The 18,865-nt window shown below is 49.3% G+C and overlaps 1 protein-coding gene across 1 annotated transcript in view; it reads right to left on the bottom strand.

Annotated features, from left to right (window-relative positions):
* Window positions 1–1,028: 1,028 nt before the first annotated feature.
* The window catches only part of Abca3 (ATP binding cassette subfamily A member 3), a 56,116-nt gene continuing 38,279 nt past the window's right edge, over window positions 1,029–18,865 (bottom strand). Inside the window, exons 15-20 of the mRNA XM_075892546.1 lie at window positions 17,143–17,376; window positions 15,150–15,358; window positions 12,942–13,235; window positions 11,232–11,419; window positions 10,370–10,540; window positions 1,029–2,148 (exon numbers count right to left, since the gene is read on the bottom strand). Coding sequence (XP_075748661.1) covers window positions 1,707–2,148; window positions 10,370–10,540; window positions 11,232–11,419; window positions 12,942–13,235; window positions 15,150–15,358; window positions 17,143–17,376 — 1,538 coding nt within the window. The 3' untranslated portion in view covers window positions 1,029–1,706. The remainder of the gene's footprint in view (window positions 2,149–10,369; window positions 10,541–11,231; window positions 11,420–12,941; window positions 13,236–15,149; window positions 15,359–17,142; window positions 17,377–18,865) is intronic.

Genomic DNA, 18,865 nt, shown 5'->3' with positions numbered 1-18,865 from the left:
CGTGAAAACATGGATGCAAGAAAAAGGCTTATTCGTTCCTTGGGGTGTTGATTGCCTTCTCTGCAAAAAGCCGGAAACAATTGAACACGTTTTCCTGGACTGCTGGGATGCAGTCTTTTTCTGGGATGTTCTCCAAAGGACTTTGAAAAAGGATCTGCCTCTCGATGCCTATGGCATCAGATTTCTACCAGCATCAAATGAAGAAGGAATACCTTTCGACCTAGTTATGTTACTGGGCCTGCACGGTATATGGCAATCTAGAATGGCGGTGCGCCATGCTGATGTTAATGCACGTCCGGTTAGGCAATATTTCTTTCAATCTGTCTGTTCGTTCGTGGAAGCAGAAAAGGTTCAACAAGAGGTGCCCGAATGGCTTCATCAAGTAGAAAGCCTTCTACAGATGAAGGAATTTTAAAAAGCCTGTTTAATATGACGCTTTTTACCTCTTTTTTTGTTTCATGTTTCTACATTGTTTGATGTATATATGTTTGTGAATGTTGTATGTAAACAGGCAATAAAGAAAGAAAAACTGGCGTAGCTCTGCGGTAGAATGCTCGACTGCAGCGCAGAATGCTTGGGTTCGATTCCTGCTGGGACCCTGAAATTAGTTATTTGCATTCATCGGGTGGTCAACGCCACCTATGTCAGGTTTTTTTTTTAACACTGACATTTATTCTATGCCATCGTTGGGTTGACGCTACCGACGTCGGGTATTTCTTAACGCTTACGCTTTAAAATTGCCCATGTGTGTTCTCATCGTTCTTAGGTTGATACTAAGTGTCACTCATACCAGCGGCACATGCCCGCCCGTGGTATGTGCCGCTGTCTGATGGGAAGTGTTTGACGACGTACGCAGCGGGATTGTGAGAGTATTTATGTCTTGACAAAAGCGTCACGTTTGTCAATCCATCTTACCCTCCCATGCTAATTTTGGTTCACGCCAAGTTAATGAGGTGACCACGAGAGCACCCATATGTAAGCGGCTAGATAGATAGGCAGATAGATAGATACGCTCAAAGTCACCGAAGTTCACTAAGAAATGCTTCGCATTTAATAAGTTCGCCCTGACAACAAGAACGTTGGCACCTGTCTGCATTTCGTTGCAGTATACACGACAACAAACACACAGATGCTTCCTTTTCAATCGTGGTTTCGATTTCCCAGCAAGCGCTTCACAAAACATCGCGTACAAATGCTAAAGGCTCGCAGATATCCGCTAGCTGGTATATATATATACACCGAACGTGAATGGCCTGCGTACACATCAGCGGGTCTATTTCGCGCGTATGGCCATGCCAGTCCTCCGCCGCATACATAGCGCCAATGAACACATAGTTGTTGCGCGCACACCTGACAAGTCCCCAAGCTGCCTGAAAATAACATTGTCCTCACTTAGGGCGTTGGTTGAAATTGAAAAAAAAAACGAAAAAAAATCGTTCCTAATATTAAAGAAACACCGTAAAATAAAAACCTATCACTCGTAAATGAAAATAGACGCGCTAAACAAGCATGAGTCTGATCAAATAAAGTCGCACTGTATTACAATGAGTGCTCGAAGTCTTTATACAAATTGCGATATGGCACGAGTCAATATTTTCGCGAGCCTGTAACGGGGGCCAACGACGGTGTCGTCTACACGGTGCTCCGTCGCCCCCACTTAACGGCAGTGCACCGACGCAGCAACGTAAGAGCGTGCATCGATGACGTCACTTGTGGTGCTCTCGCTGAAGCATGGCGAAGTGTAGGAAGACCTGCTCGAGCGTGAGCTGCGCCACCGAGTAATCGGCGACATTGAAGACGCCCTTGGCCTGGTCCATGACGTCGAACACTTCGGCCCAGCTCAGGTCGGGCGCCGACAGGTGGAACTCGAGCAGTCCGTTGTGCGCGCCGATCAGCTCGATGCCCGGCAGCCGCGCCTGCATGTAGCTCTTGACGCCCTCCATCTCGGTGCCCAGCGAGTCCTCCTTGCTGCTGTACGAGCTGAATGACGTGAGCGAAGTGACCGACGGCTTAGCACCGGCCACCTTGATCATGATGGAGTAGCCGCTGCCGAACTTGTTTTTGAGGTGCTGCGGCGATCCGAGGCAGCACAGGCAGCCGTTCACCATGATCGCCAGACGGCTGCACATGGCCTCGCACTCCTCCATGCTGCACGACGCCGCGATATCAGTTACGACACTGCGCGGCTTTTACAAGAACATAAGACCGGTTCCTCGGCGAGAAGCCGGCATCTGGTACGAAAAAGTAAGTTTAGCTGAAACAGCGAAACAATGAATGTGATAGAAACAAACCGAAGGCCATACGAAAAATGGCCAGCTGCTCGAAACTTGCCGCGTGCTGCTTAGGCCCAGAGGACACACACACAGACACGCACACGCACACGCACACGCACACGCAGAGAGAGAGAGGGCGAGCTCGAAATGAGTGTCGCAGCTCGACACTTGACGCGCTGCTCACACATAAAACATGGCACACGAAGAGAACGCAGAGGTGTATATATATACAGGATCAGCGCAAACTATGGGAATGCTCGCATTCTCAGTTTACTTAGGTTTCTCTAAAAGCAAAAGTTGGTCTATGCTTGGGTTGTAAAAACAGCGCAGAAATAGAAACAAAGACTGAAGAGACGACAGGGTGCTGTCTTTTCTTCGGTCCTTGTCTCTTATTTTTGCGCCGTTTTTACATCCCAATATTTAAGTAATAGTCATGCGACAGCGCTGTCAAATAGGTCATTCACATACTTCAGTGGTCACGAGGACTGGGACCGGCTACGTGCAAGCCAAATACCGGACTAAAGTGCTCATTTAGGCTATTCAGTACATATTCATAGAAACGGGAAACAGCGAAACGCAGGCCAATGGCAGAGACAGTCTCCATCATTGTGCTGCGTGTTTCGCGCCGTTTCCAAGTTTCTCAAATACTGGTGTCGCTCGCTCGACTACTTTCGATGGTTATCGAGTCCGATTTGCTCGAAAATTCTCCTCAGCACTTGATTTATTTTCATAAGTAGCACAAAACAGCTAAGTGCGGCCGAGACACTCGATTCTGATTTATGGCGAATACCACTCGTCGATCGGGAGCAAGTTTTCTTGCTTCAAAGTTGACAATCCACGTTTCGCTGGTGAATTTGGAAAAAATTCGCATTTTCCACCGGCAGATTCGGAACAATCCAGTCCGCGACGGAGCGTTCCGTGCACTCCTTGTTGCAGAGCCGGATTTCGCCAGAACTCCGAGAATGCGTTGGCGTCATTTCCGGTACAGTCGGGGAGCTGGGTTGCCCTCAGCGTTTTTTGAGGCGGTCTAGTAACCCTGTGCTCTTGTTTAGATTCCTAAAATTGGAAAGCGGTCACCCTGCTTTTCGCGAGACTGTGGGGTCGAAATGCGTGCTTTGCAGTGACGACACAGTTTTCATTGCATCGTCGAGCGCAGAAAAGAAAATAGCTTCCGGTGCCGGTTTAGTGACGTATGCGTAAAAAACGTCCGGAGAGACCTCACGCGGGGCATACATGTTTCACTCGCAGATCTCGTTTGGCACACTCCGAGTGTTCGGTCCAAGATTTCGGCGGGCACTCCGGATCTACCAGTGGAATTCGCCATTAGCAACCGAATTTCACCACTGGTGTATGTGCTTGTCACTCGCAGTATTATGTAATGATCACATACTAGGAAAACACGCCTAAAACTAAATACTCGGGAACGCGAGCTGAGAAATCGAGTTTTGCTCACAACGTAATAAGCAAAGAAATAAAACACAAACTTACTCGCAGTGCTTCGTGAGCGCTGCTCCTAAACGGACGGAGCGTGGCTTTCCCGCATAGCTACTGAGATCTTCGACGCAACTATAGTCGAATGCCACGCCCGCATGCAATATGCGAGCTTCGCCAGGACTATGGCATGGGACCTTTTTCTCGATCACCATTTAATTTATATTTTTGACATTGTAGACAGCACTATACAAACGTGCACTGTTGTTTGGGCACACAAAAGCTGACGCGCGTCTGATGGTGAAGATACCTCGCAAAGATGGCATGCAATATCACGCAAGTTATCTCCCACGTAGATCGCCACATGCGCTGGATTGAGTGATAGGATTGCATGCATACACATGAGCATTAAGCTTTGTGTCTTTTTTTGTTTCCCGCCGCACTGCGCTCTTACAGTTGTTAGTCATCTTCTGTATTCATCAGGCCTCCTGTGAACTTGCAATCCAACTTCGTTTATCCTGAATTCTTTTCCATTTCACTTCATTTTTACTTCCTTGAGGGGTGAGAAGGGAGTGTATTACATGATAAGGGGCGTTTATCATTGCACAATACATATTGATACGTGTATGGAACTGTCACCCCGACACAGCTCAATTGGCACCCAACTGAAGAAGACGACAACGTGGTTGTAGTGGGTTGGACTCTCGAGCTTCTCCCGTTGGCCTGCATGACTGTGCGCTCTTTAAGCCGTTAGCAAGACCAGCTCTCGGTGAATAAATCTTCTCCGTAACATCTTTTGGTGGAAGGTGCGGGGTCTTCACACAACCCGGCTCTGGAACTCCGCAGTGGACGCCAGCTTTGTCCAGCCGCGATGCCTGAAACTGGCACTCAGGCCTCGCCATCCGCGCCGGCTCCATCACCTGTGATTCCCCCCCCCCATCTTCTCGACCCTGGCACGTTTTCCGGGACGGACAGCACGGACGTCGAAGAATGGCTCGCATTATTCGAGCGCGTCAGCAAGCACTACAGGTGGGACGAAACGCTTATGCTGGCAAATATTCTATTCTACCTACGGGGTACGGCACGCGCCTGGTATGAGACGCATGAAGAACTAACCAGCTGGGACACATGCAAGCAAAAGCTTCGCGATTCGTTCGGTCGGTCAGTTGCTCGTCAGATGGCAGCCAGGCAGGAACGATTGGAGTCGTACGTCACGTACATCCAAGACGTACTGGCACTGTGCCGGAAGACTGACAAAAACATGTCTGAGGCGGACAAGATCAGCAACGTGTTGAAAGAGCATTGCTGATGATGCTTTCAACATACTAATGTGCAAGAACTGCACCACTGTCGACTCCATCATATCTGAATGCCGAAGATTTGAACAAGCTAAAAGCAGGCGAATCACCCACCACATCGCGAGACTACCAAACACTGCTGCGACTTCGTCTTGCGAGAATTATGCAGCGCCCCGTTCACTTGCGCCTCCTGCCAATATCGCAAGGATTGTTCGCCAGGAGCTGGAAGCCATGGCACCCGCTTCCTATCAGCCCCCTGCGCAAGACAACTGCGCAACAGTCTCGCTTATTCAAGCCGTCGTACGCCAGGAGTTTGCTAACCTGGGCGTCCAGGTTCCCCAGCCCACCAGACTTATGCCGCAGCCCATGAGCACTCCTGTCCACAACGCTGACCACCACTCTGCTCCACTTGTCGCTGCGGCAGCTTCGGCTCCTCGGTTTCCACCACGCTACCGAAATCCATCTGAGTGGCACACGCACGATGATCGACCCATCTGCTTTTCTTGCTCTCGAGTTGGGCACATCTCCCGCCATTGTCGCAACAGGTGGTATTTCCGGCCAAGCTTTCATAATGTGAACCGCCGTCAAGACCGTGGACACTATTCGCAACCCGGTTTTTCGGATGACCATATTCAGGACCCTTCAGCTCGCCGTTCATCTCCACGCTCCGAACCGTCCTACGCTGACGTCGTCGCCCAAAGAAACTGGTCTAGCCGCTCGCCGTCACCTCAGGGTCGGCCGTCACGCTCCCCTCAACGCCGACGCTCTCCGTCACCGGCTTATTCTGGCCATTCCCCGGGAAACTGACGAGTGTAGCTCCTGGAGGTGGCGCTGCGTTGACGACTCGGAACGAAAACCCTCAACCGTACAAATTCAAGACGCAATTTACTTCGGGTGTTCGTTGATGGCCACGCCGTTACTGCTCTAATTGACACTGGTGCCCAAGTATCTGTTATGAGTTCTACACTTCGATCTCGCCTGAAAAAAAGTTCTCACACCAGCTATGTTCTCTACTGTTCGAGTTGCCAACGGAAGTCGAACATCGGTGCTTGGTATGTGCACTGCCCGCGTTACTGTTGCTGGCCACCACACTTCCGTTCTCTTCGCAGTCCTCGATGCTTGCCCACACGACGTCATCCTTGGAATTGACTTCTTAACCGCCCACTCCACCCTCATCGATTGTTCTACTGGTATCTTACGGCTCGAATTGCCTTTGTGCTCCGATTTCACTCCTCCAAGTCGCACTCGGCTACGATCCGTGGAGTCTCTACGGCTACCGCCCCAGGCTGCTATGTACGTTCCTCTGTCGCCCTTCCCGTCCGTTCCTGATGGAGACTATCTGGTAGCTCCCCTAATTGATTTGACCCTTACGCACCACATCGCACTACCACATACTATAGTGGTTGTTGCTAACAAAACGGTGCTACTTCCAGTTCTGAACTTCTCTACGTCGACCCAAGTTCTTCCCCAAGGCATCACTTTAGCCGATCTTTCCACCCTTGATGAATGTTCGATTTGTTCTTTTACACCTGACACTAAGACCATGGCGAAACCTGTCATCACGTCACAAAATAAGGCGTTCCTCGACAAAATGATATCCAGCGACCTCTTACCTTCCCAAGTTGCGGCGCTCCGGTGTGTTCTGTTTTCTTACCTGAATATCTTTGACGTCGACGACCGTCCCCTGGGCCGCACAAGTGCCGTAACCCACCGCATCGACACCGGCGATGCCAGTCCACTCCACAAACGCCCTTATCGCGTGTCACATGCTGAGCGCCGAGTTATACAGACGGAGGTCGAGAAAATGCTGAGTAAAGACGTCATTGAGCCTTCATCGAGTCCTTGGGCCTCCCCTGTGGTCTTAGTTAAAAAGAAGGACAACACCTGGCGATTTTGCGTCGACTATCGCCACCTGAATCGGATCACCAAGAATGACGTTTATCCTTTACCCAGAATCGATGATGCGCTCGACTGCCTCCACGGCGCCAACTATTTCTCGACCCTTGACCTTCGATCTGGATACTGGCAAATTTCGGTCGACGACCGCGACCGCGAGAAGACAGCATTCATCACACCCGACGGCCTTTACCAATTCAAGGTCATGCCTTTTGGGTTGTGCAATGCCCCGGCTACTTTTGAACGTATGATGGACTCTCTTCTTCGCGGTTTCAAATGGTCGACCTGCCTTTGCTATCTGGATGATGTAATAGTTTTCTCGCCCTCCTTCGAAAGCCACCCTTCTCGTCTCTCGGCAATTCTTGACGTTTTTCGTTGCGCTGGTCTCCAACTGAATTCGTCGAAATGCTTATTTGGACGTTGGCAGATTAAACTACTCGGCCACCTTGTTGACGCCACTGGTGTTCAACCCGACCCTGACAAAGTCCGTGCAGTCCGAGAATTCCCGGTTCCGCGTTCCACACAAGAAGTTCGCAGTTTTATTGGGCTCTGCTCATACTTTCGCCGCTTTGTCTTCAACTTCGCGGATATTGCTAGGCCCCTCACGGATCTCCTCAAAAAGAATGTGGCCTTTTCTTGGGGAAGGGACCAAGAACATTCCTTCGCGTCGCTAATTACCGCCCTCACATCACCACCTATGTTGGCTCATTTTGACGCAACGGCTCGAACAGAGCTTCGCACCGATGCAAGCGGCCATGGCATTGGTGCTATACTCGCTCAAATACAGAATGGCACCAACCGTGTGATAGCCTACGCTAGCCGCCTTTTGTCGCAAGCGGAACAAAATTATTCTATCACTGAGCGGGAATGCTTAGCCCTCGTTTGGGCTATCGCGAAATTCCGTCCGTACTTATACGGACGTCCGTTCACAGTCATCACGGACCATCATGCGCTTTGCTGGCTGTCGACGCTTCAGGACCCTACAGGAAGACTCGGCCGATGGGCACTTCGATTACAGGAGTACACGTTCTCGGTTGTTTACAAATCAGGAAAGCTGCACAGCGATGCTGACTGCTTATCCCGGCACCCTGTTGATTGACCTAGCTCCACTGATTTGGAATCCGATGCCTGCGTTTTAGCCATCACTGGCTTTTTGAACGTGGCTGACGAACAGCGCCGAGATGCATCGCTGCTCACCATCATTGACCGCCTTCAATCGCGTTATCCTGACCCATCTCTTAGAAGATACCTGCTTCAAGACAACATTTTGTACCGCCGCAACTTACACCCCGACGGCGCGGAACTTTTACTCGTCGTACCGCATCACCTGCGAAAGGATGTTTTGCGACAATTCCACGGCGCTCCAACTTCTGGACATCTAGGAGTCTCCAAAACTTACGACCGCATTCGACGACGAGTATTCTGGAAGGGTCTGTACCGCTCTGTTCGCCGTTACGTCGCATCTTGCGACGTCTGCCAGCGCCGAAAGAAGCCTACGACTCCCCCTGCCGGTCTTCTTCAACCTATTGAAGTTCCAGCCGAGCCATTTTATCGAGTGGGATTGGACTTGCTAGGTCCCTTTCCTACTTCTACAACTGGAAATAAATGGATTGCAGTGGCCACAGACTATGCCACTCGGTATGCAATCACTCGAGCGCTACCAACCTGCTGCGCAACCGACGTTGCCGACTTCTTGCTCTACGACATTATTCTCCAGCATGGCGCTCCGACTCACCTGCTCACAGACCGTGGTCGCTACTTTCTATTTCGTGTGGTTGATCATCTACTCCGATCTTGTGCTACCCGTCACAACTTCACCACATCTTACCACCCTCAGACTAACGGCCTTACGGAGCGCCTAAACCGCACATTGACGGACATGCTGTCCATGTACGTATCTACCGACCACACTGATTGGGACATAGCTCTTCCGTTCGTAACCTTCGCCTATAACTCGTCGCGTCATGAAACAGCGGGCTACTCTCCTTTTTATCTACTCTTCGGACGTCATCCCTTACTGCCCTTCGACACACTGCTTTCATCAGACCACCCATCCTCCACTTCGTACGCTCAGGATGCGATCACCCGTGCCCTCACAGCACGCGCGGTAGCGCGTGCTCGGTTATCGTCGTCGCAGACAGCACAGAAGTCTCTTTATGACCGTCGACATAGAGATGCCGTTTTTTTCTGCGGGATCTCTTGTTCTCTTGTGGCTCCCATCTCGACGTGTTGGCCTCTGCGAGAAACTACTATCGCGATACGCTGGGCCCTACCGAGTCATTCGTCAGGTCACACCTGTGACCTACGAGATTGCCGCTACCACAAACTCATCAGCTGCTGCACCCAGAACGGAAGTAGTCCACGTTTCTCGTCTCAAGCCCTACAACGCCGACTTGCTCATTTAACAGGCACCGAGACGGTGCCTTACGGGCCGGGGTGATGATACGTGTATGGAACTGTCACCCCGACACAGCTCAATTGGCACCCAACTGAAGAAGACGACAACGTGGTTGTAGTGGGTTGGACTCTCAAGCTTCTCCCGTTGGCCTGCATGACTGTGCGCTCTTTAAGCCGTTAGCAAGATCAGCTCTCGGTGAATAAATCTTCTCCGTAACAATATTTATGGGCCACACGTTTACCGCTCACGCGATGACGCCTCCAGTCGCAAACATGCCTCGTGGTTGGCGTATACTATCTAGTTTCACTCGCTTATTAATCTGGCGTGGTACGTCGAGCCCCCTGGATTCCGTATAACGTTCCATTCTGTTACTTTGACACGTATGTTTAAATAATTTGGCTGGCCGACTCTTCTAGTCATTGCCACACTAAAATTTGTATAGTTCGGCTTGCGGGCCTGCTGCGTAAAAAAATGAAATGAAATTCGTCTTTTCTTGTTTGCAATATATTGTATACTGTATCCTCTGTTAATTGGAGCGAGGGCACTCCCACAACGGTTATACGATATGGCTCTAGTAGGGTTTAACGTCCCAGAACCACCGTATACTTATGAGACACGCCATAGTGGAGGGCTCCTGTAATTTCACTCCCTGGTGTTCTTTAACGTGCAACCAAATCTGAGCCCACAGGAGTACAGTATTTCGACTTCATCGAAAATGCAGCCGCCTCCACCGGGATTCGCTTCCGCGACCTGCGAGTCAGCAGTCGAGTACCTTAGCCACTGGATAACCGTGGCGGGGCAGTGGAATAAGTAATTGGGCATGGTGGTGGTTACTTTATTCTCGCTAAAATTGATGAAATTCGCTTGCATATGGTGTTTTGGCGTGACGGCACCGAACCTTAAAATTTTGACACTTTTCTAATATTTGAAAGCGTGCTATTCAACTCCGAAGGCTTTTCGTTCACATTAAACTCCAAAATGAAGCTAATGATTATGGCCGATCATTTATGTAAACTCATTTGACAAAGGTATTTCATGTTGCCGAAGGGGACAAGTGATGGAATCGTCGATACCTGTGAGAGGTGAGAATGATGCTGCAGCCGCGGACGATGAGCTCCTGCAGAGTGTGCCAGACGCATCGCTTGGCCACCGGGTCCATGCCGGTGGACGGCTCGTCCAGAATCACCAGCTGCGGGCTGCCGATAAACGCCACGGCTGTGCTCACCTTGCGCTTGTTGCCGCCACTGCGTAGAAGAAAAGGTAAGCATTCTGTTTCTGCGTTAGCGGTGAACAGCAAGAATAGAGGGAAAGAACTTTTTTACAGGACAGACGCCCAACTTACCAACTGCAGTTTATCGGAAACTTTTCAAACACGGGAGCACAGAATCGCGCATGTGCAGCCGCCTTATCACACTAAGAGATAGCCAGCAGGAAAGTATAGTTATCGTATAGCTGATATGTGCCACCCTTGTTAGTAAGCCTATTTCTTTATCTACAGAAGGAACACTGGTGCAAGTGGCTTAGTTTGCTTTCATGTGCCCACCTTTCGTGAACTCCCTGGTCAGTCGGAGTTTTGATTTGCAAAGCATATTAGTGCTCGTGAATCGCGGGTTGCACCCACAATCTTCATAGTGCTGAAAGGTGCGTGAGATACACTGCGAGAGCGTTCAATGGCGGTCGATTTTCCCCAAGTCTCTGTCGTTTAGGTATCTGCCTGTCTGGCCAATGTACACTTATCAACAGCTCAACGTGATTCTGTACACCACCTCGTCAATACACGGAACAATGTGCACGGCATGTATTTTTCCTGTTTATAGCTCATACAATCTACAGTCAGTTTCACCAACTGGCCCAGCATACCACCGCATTGAAAGGTACGCGTTGCGTGGTCACGTGCTTGCACAGAAAAGAGAAGTCAAATGCCATGAAGCGCACCTGTAGGTGTCCAGCGTGCTGTCCAGGTGGGGCGTGAAGTAAAAGAGCTGCGCCAGCGCGCGGCACACGTCCCCGAGCCGGCTCTCTGGTATGCCCCGGATGCGCGCGTACAGCGTCAGCACCTCGCGGCCTGTCAGGAAGTCCGGCAGGGCGTCTGTCTGCGGGCAGTAGCCGATCCTTCGGAGAACCTGTGCAGGTGGCAAGTAGTGGGATTCAGAGTGGCAGGCACCACCGGTGAACTTCTCTCATTCTTTAATCGGAAGTACCCTATAGCTGCACTGCCCAAGGGAGTGTGAGCGATAATAGGGAGTTTTAAGTGTGAATACACTTTATAAGCGACCCCAAACCATCCACCGCCGTCGGCGGCGTCCGCAGTCTTCTCTCTATCTTTAAAAGAAAGAGGACTTGGCGGGCCGCAGCGCGACGCTCTACCGAACAAGCCACGGACGCGACGCTGATAGTCCCCCTCCCCCTTCGCTCGCTCCTCTGCTCTCCTCGCTCGCTGCAGCTGCGCGCGCACCTCTCTCTCTCGCGCGCCCGCCTTCTCTCTCAGTCTTCCGTCGAGAGCGGGTCGTGAGGGGGAGTAAAGTTAAAATCCGTTGGCATTCGCCAGTGAGTTAACGTAAACTCCCCCGTGTGATCAAATTGCGATTCCCAGGAACCATTACACCATAAAGGCACCATAGTGTGATTAATAAATATAATAGTGCGAATTAATAAATACCCCTCATAGCATCAACCCGTGTATTCGCACTTAACCATGTTCACCCTCGGGGAAATGCTTGGGAGTTTTTAGAATAGCGCACCGCGAGCCCTTGCGTTGCGGTCGCTGCCACTGCGCATGCGTTGTAACGTGACCCGGCGTTCGAGTTCGCGGACCACACGCAGAAAATCCGATATTGCGTGCTGTGATTGCAGCCCCCACGTGGCCCGCAAGCGCTGGTTTCGAGGCTACGGGGTCGCTGCGATCGTGCGTTGCGGTTCGCAGCAGGGCAAACGCTATCCTAAAACTCCTATGGCGCCCGCTTCGCCCCCAGCGCGTGCAAGCGGTATTCTAAAGCTCCCTAATATCTGGCATTTCACGTCCCAAAACCAAGACATGATTGAGACGTCGTAGGGGAGGGCTCCGGAAATTTCGACCATCTGGTGTTCCTTAACGTGCACACAGACATCGCACAGTACCCGGGCCATTTCGCCTCCATCGAAATGCGACTGCCGCAGCCGGGATCGAACCAGTGACATTTGGGTCAGCAGCCGAGCATTTTAGCTACTGTAGCACAGAGTTGGAAGGTGTGTAAGGAAAGAAGGTCTTCATCAGCGCGTGACACTTGATCATAAGTCAATCGATTCTATTGGTACAGTACGAGCAAAGAATCAAATATTTTAAGGGGATCATTTAAATATAATGGGGCAGCTTGAGGCGCTATGTCTTTTACTGCCGGTCTAATGATATATTCGAAATAGCATTTTTTTGAAGAGAAGAGAGTGTTTTCCCTTTTGTTTTTCCGTAATATTGTAGCTGTGTTCCCGCTTACACCGCCCAAAAAGACTCCCCTCTCTGTTCTGCGTCCCCTCGATTTTGTCACCAAGACTTTCGACAGGTGTCCCAAATACGCATATTATGAAATCTGGCAGTTGAATGAAGTATAAGCCACACTATTTAAAGTTCGTGCCCGTGCCATATTTAAAATAGTGGTGCGCGCTGCTTACCTGCTTCGTTTTGTTGGTGACCGAATAGCCGTCGACGAATGCGTCACCCTCGCTGGGTTTGATGGTGGCCGTGAGCATGTTGAAGGTGGTCGTCTTGCCGGCCCCGTTGATGCCGAGCAAGCCGAAGCACTCGCCCTTGCGCACGCCGAAAGAGAGCTCGCGCACGGCGCAGAAGGAGCCGTAGAAGCGCGACATCCGCCGCAGCACCAGCACGTCGCGCTTCGCCAGCTCCGGCACGGTCGAGGTGAGGATGCGCTGCTTCTCCTCCGCCACGTCGTCGTCGTCCTGCACCTCCTGCAGGCGCAAACGGTGCAAAGGTCGAAACACCCGCGCACAAACAATCCGGCAAAAGAATTGACTCTGGACGAGTGCGTGATCTTTTTTTTTAAGACAATATAGTCTTTCTTGGAGACCTTCGAGGCAATAAGATTGGTCTGTCTTTCCGTACATTTGTCTGTTTGTCCACCCTTAACGGTACCTCAAAGGGCATCAAAGTGGCCAAACGATACTCCAAACGACCCCATCTGCAGCGCCCACTAATATTACTCAAGGTTCAGCGTTCATACTTGTGCGATTGTCAATTAAAAAGCAATTACTGCGCATATCTGAGGCACCATAACAACACGTCAATACTATGTATGTGTATTTTTTTACTAGAAAAGGCATGTACATGTAATTTTAAGGATCGTAGCCTTTATAACGTTGCGCAGACCATGCCACGCTTGCACGAAAGGGCGTTTCCAACGCTTTGCTAAGACGACACGGTGGTGGCATCTACCTGTCGCCTTGCGTTCTACACCTGATCACCTCAGAGACGGGCGCGCGCTTCGTTTTCAAGGATAACTGTCACATTGCGCTCACGTCTCCCGTGTGACGTGACTTGTGCAGAACAACAAATAAACGTTTTGTTCACCCTCTCCAGACGCAAGACTATCGTATTTCGATGACATTTGCAGTGTAACATGCAGATACGCGCCAATTTTTTTTCCTACTCCGCTTGCAGCTCCTGCCGTTTCTGCTGGGGTAAATCAAATCAAAATTTTATTTACACCGTGTATCTTGTATACAGATGAAAAATATCAAAAGAAAGCCTCTAGGTTGCTTGACTAGTCCGCAGCCCAATGTAGTTTATAGTGCGTGGGCAGCATCAAAGAACAGTCAATTAACACGCGATAACATTAATAGTGCTATAATGAATTCATAAACAATAGCCTGAAAAAAGTGGCATACAAAATTCAACGATGGGATAAATTAGATTAATTTTAGTCCACTAACATTGATCTAAGTTTTGCTGAGGAACAAGTAAATAAGTCAAAACTAATTACCTGAATATGGTTTAACAATGATCCCACATTTGAAACCGCTAGATATGCTGCTGCTCCCGAAGTGTCACTGGTGAGCTCCAACAATTCAGCAGATATCGGCGTGCTGTCACATGTGGTGTCATTATGTTCTACGGTGCAAATATTCTACGGTATATTTTATTGTGAGGGCAATCGTATGGACATTCCAGGCGCATTTCTGCTGTCACAAGTGCCTTCACGCGACCTTCGTGCTTTCTATCGCTTACACGCAATTCGAGTGCTGAGAACATCGCGTGCACAAAGGTGTGACCCGCCTGTCGATTGCACCCGGCCGCTTAAAGGGCGCAGTTTCTGCCGAAGTCGAGCCGGCCCCTCTCCTGTATAACCGCACGGGCCTTTCGTGCGGAATGAAGGCCGCATTGCAGACGTTCGCATTGCAGCTCTTTGCGTGTTGACTCGGCGCCCCACCCTCTTTTTATGGAGGGAGAGATCAGCAAGAACTCTCTCTGCACAGAAAGAGAGAGAGCGCGGGGCTGAGTCTACACGAAGGGTGCCTCGCTGCGCGCGCCTCGGGTATCAAGGCTCTTTACACTAAATCTACACGCCACGCGCTGATGCGCTGCAAAGCGGACGTTTGGTCGGGCTTCAAGACCACTCGTGCACTTCCTTTCCGCTTGAGCCGAGATATTCGGCTTCTCTCGCACACATAACATATGATCTGCAGGGTGGCGTTATCGCCCTGGGACGGAAACCCACGACATCAACAATGCACCTGGAAGACCCCACCGATGTAACCTGAATCTTTGCCAACCAGCTCGATAACTGTTATCTACCAGTTTCCCTGTAGAGCTGGTTCGAAATGTATTCAGGCTGAATCTCGTCGTGGCTGATATGCCTCACTGACCTCGTTGGATGAGATCGACTTGCTACTAGCCGAGCCGCTGACGGTGAGCCGTTCGGTGAAGAAGCCTGCGTTCGTCTCGCAGGCGCACAGCACAACGAGTCCCAGCATCGCGTGCAGGATGAACGACGTCAGTGCACGCGTGATGCACGGCGAGCCCCACGACAGCAGGTCCGGCTGCCAGTCGATGCACTCGCTCGCTCGGCAGTAGTCTGCAATATAAGCTCGCCACTTCATCTCTGCCAAGTGCGCATACCGCAGTGCGCAAGCAGCCTTTTCCAAGGCAAAACCGCGCACGACACAACATATGGAAGTATTCGTCTTAGTTAATACTAATAATCACAAGCAGCAAACAGATACGAGAGTGAGAAGCAACCCTGCTTTTACGTCCAGTCAATGTAGTATGCAAACTACACCAAGATTTTTCACGTGCTAATAGGAAACGAATTACTCTGTGCGTAACATTGGCCATTTAAAAGTATCATTGAATGCCAATTGTAATTTTTAAGCGCCCGCTACACTATAGTTGTTCATTTTGCGAATCAGCGAAGTACCCGTCGTGCAAGATGCGAATCTACGCAGCTGTTCACATTCTTGATGGTTCCGCTGCTGATGAAGATTATGTGTGAGTGCGTTGTAATGAGCGGGCCTTTAGTTGCACAATTCACGTGTTTAGACGCCTGGCGTGACTCTATGCTTCCGTCACGCAATATATGATGCGTGAGGGAAACTTCTTCCACTGCATGACATTCATGTAGTGTTTTTTTTTCTTTTTTGAAACACCTGCTTGTCACGCAGAAGGTGTGGGTTTTATCTTTTTTCTGACCCACAATTTATTATTTGCATCTGTCTCTATATTTCTGGTCAGGGACAAGATAATTTTTTGCTCACAAGGAACGATGCCCACGCCAACGCCGGAATTTCTGTGAAACGAAGTTTCCAACGCTGTCGCGTTGAAAGTAGTACGTCTAAGGTGCAAGGAGCACCTTAGTGAAACATGAGGTGTTGGAATTGAAGTACTGTAAATAATGTAAAGCTATCTCAATCCTAATAACCCCAAGTAAAAAAAAGCGCAAGAAAACTGGCAGTTCCAGCAGAAAGAAACTAAGAATCGAAACAAAAAAAAAGAAATTGCAACAAATCTCCTGCGGCAGCATGTTCACATTACTTTACAGTATTGACCCCTTCTTTCGCTGAAATTGCTGGAAACAAAATGCCTTGTTTAACAGTTTTTCTTTTGTCGGTTGAGCCTCGATTAACGTTCTTGTTTACCCATAACGACCCACGAGAATGCGCTATAAAGCGAGAGTGTGCTTTTTAAAGTGTTCTAGTGATGGCGTCACCTTTTCACCTACCAGTCTATGCAATGTACGTTCTACCCTGCGATAATAAAATGGCGTAAATGACGCCACAAAACACAGATGAAAATTTGTGCAACGACGTATAAAACATTGGTTCTTTCTCGATTTATCTGTGCTATACCGAACGTACCACGGCACCGTCTCGATTTTTCTCCGAGCCGAAAAACAATCCCGCAAAATAAAAAAGAACGCCTTCACAGCAAGACAATTAGCCATTTTCTTACGCCAACGCGTGAGTCTAACATACAACTTAATTGTTTGGCCTAGTAGGTAAACATGCGCTTGGACTGTCCCGAGACGTTTCGGACAGCCTTATAGAGAAGCACGTGAGAAAAGTTGGCTTTATTTACGCGATCGAGCCAGGGAAGCTGTTCTCTAGCTATGACAGCAAGAATTGGTTAAGTAAGGCAAAAGTCAGGAGTGGCATGCAGTACAACTCCAATCTCGAAATTTCTTTAGCAGCTTGTGAGCGATTACTTCGACCGCGGGGAAAAAAACCAGCAGTCATCCTCTGACTGAAAACACAAACAAAACATCTGGACATAACTGTCCTTGGGGCAGTTTACACGCGAATAAAACCGTATGAAACGCGTCTCCGTGTTCTTTTGTGCGCATGAGAGTAGTAGTGCACATACCCTTGCAGCAGTAGCGCGCCCGGTTGGGCGCGATCTCGCAGAGGACATTCTGCGTGTAGTAGTCGTTGCATACGATGTTGTAGTGCGCGTTGCGGTACAGGCGGCTAAAGGCTCGCCCCAGGGCGTACATCGGCAGCACGTACGAGAACACGAAGTCGGTGCTGTCGATGAGTTCCTCTAGATCGGGCTCCCTCCTCCACTCGAGCACCGCCACCATCACCAGACCGCTCACGCCTGAACCAGGAAGGCACCGCAAGCGGTAATTTGAAGTTCTTAACATTCGCTTTGTGTACACGGGCCAACGCTAAGTGTTCCTATACTGCACGGCGGGCGTGTTGCTCATCGCTTTCTCGTTCACCTAGCACCACGCGCGTGGCATCCTGCTGGTTTAGTAAGGTGAAACCCTCATATATGTCTCGAGAGTCAAAAGACTGCGAAATTAGGGAAGACCTAGGGATACTTCCGGGAATGGAGTTTCCTATTGTTACCTAGAGGGGAAAACTGGCACTGCGATGCGTTGTATATGCATGGGAAAGCTTGTATATGTTGGTTTCAGTTTGCATCGCTCATGAAGAGCTCGGACACTTTGGATCCAAGTCGGGCTAGAACATTTGTTTCTCTTTAATGTTGCGATAAAGCCCTTCAATATTAAGTTTCTTTTGCATTGCCAAGAAACAAGTTTTACATAACTTTGCTTACTTCTGTTTTCAGGTGCAGTTTTAAGAAACCTAAAATGTAGCGAACGGCTGCTGAAGTTGGGAAACAAAACACACGGTCAGTGTTTACTGTTTACTCTGCGAATGCTTGTCGTCTGTTTTTTTTTCTCAATTTGCGTACACCCCAAAAATTCTTCTGAAATGTAAGACGTCTCGAATGATTCGTTTATGAAGCTTTTCTTATAGACATTTGTTTGCACTGTCGTATCCGCTCTTTATCCGTAGTCTCGCTCAACGCAAGCCAACACAAGCCTCGTAAGACGCATGTCACCTCTATTGCGGCACAACGCCCCTATAGGCAATTTTCGCATACGGTGGCACCAAATTTCCATCTGAGTATTATGAGAAACTTCACTCTTTTGGAGACTTGGTGGAGGGCGTATAGCGTCAACACGAACAGCGCTGAAGTACTATGTGAATGCAGACGAAGTTAATAACTGCAACACGTTACATCACCACACGTCACATTGACAATTTGCGACGTCATACGATGAATTCACCACATGACAATGTCGTCTGGTCGTAGGTGCACCAATATCGGTGGTAGTGCAAGAATGGGTGAATGGGATGCAGGATGGTTATTCAGGGAAAACAAGTGAATTCAATCAATGTGTCGTGAGAGTATATGCCCTTCCTCTCCTAAGATGATTGATTGATTGATTGATTCATAAACAGGATTTTACGTCCGGAAACCACCATATGGTTATGAGAGACGCTGTAGTGGAGGGTTCTACAAATTTCGACCACCTGGGGTTCTTTAACGTGCACCCAAATATGAGCACATGGTCCAACCCCTTGAGTCACGAATTAGAATACGCTGTCAGAACTTCGTGTGGCATAATTCCAAGGCACTCAATATTATTTTCCAAGTAAGAAAATGAAGCAAACCGTTGTTTTGTGGGTGTTTTAGTAATTAAAATTAGTGGGTATGTAATTAATTATCTAAATATTTTGCCACCAGCCAGTTTCAGTAGTTTCATAAAAATAATCTACAGTATTAGGTCAGG

This window comes from Rhipicephalus microplus, chromosome 1, assembly GCF_043290135.1.
Source record: "Rhipicephalus microplus isolate Deutch F79 chromosome 1, USDA_Rmic, whole genome shotgun sequence".
Taxonomy (NCBI): Eukaryota; Metazoa; Arthropoda; class Arachnida; order Ixodida; family Ixodidae; genus Rhipicephalus; species Rhipicephalus microplus.
The sequence above is the reverse complement of the archived record's forward strand: the minus strand, read 5'-3'. Positions and strand labels throughout refer to the sequence as shown.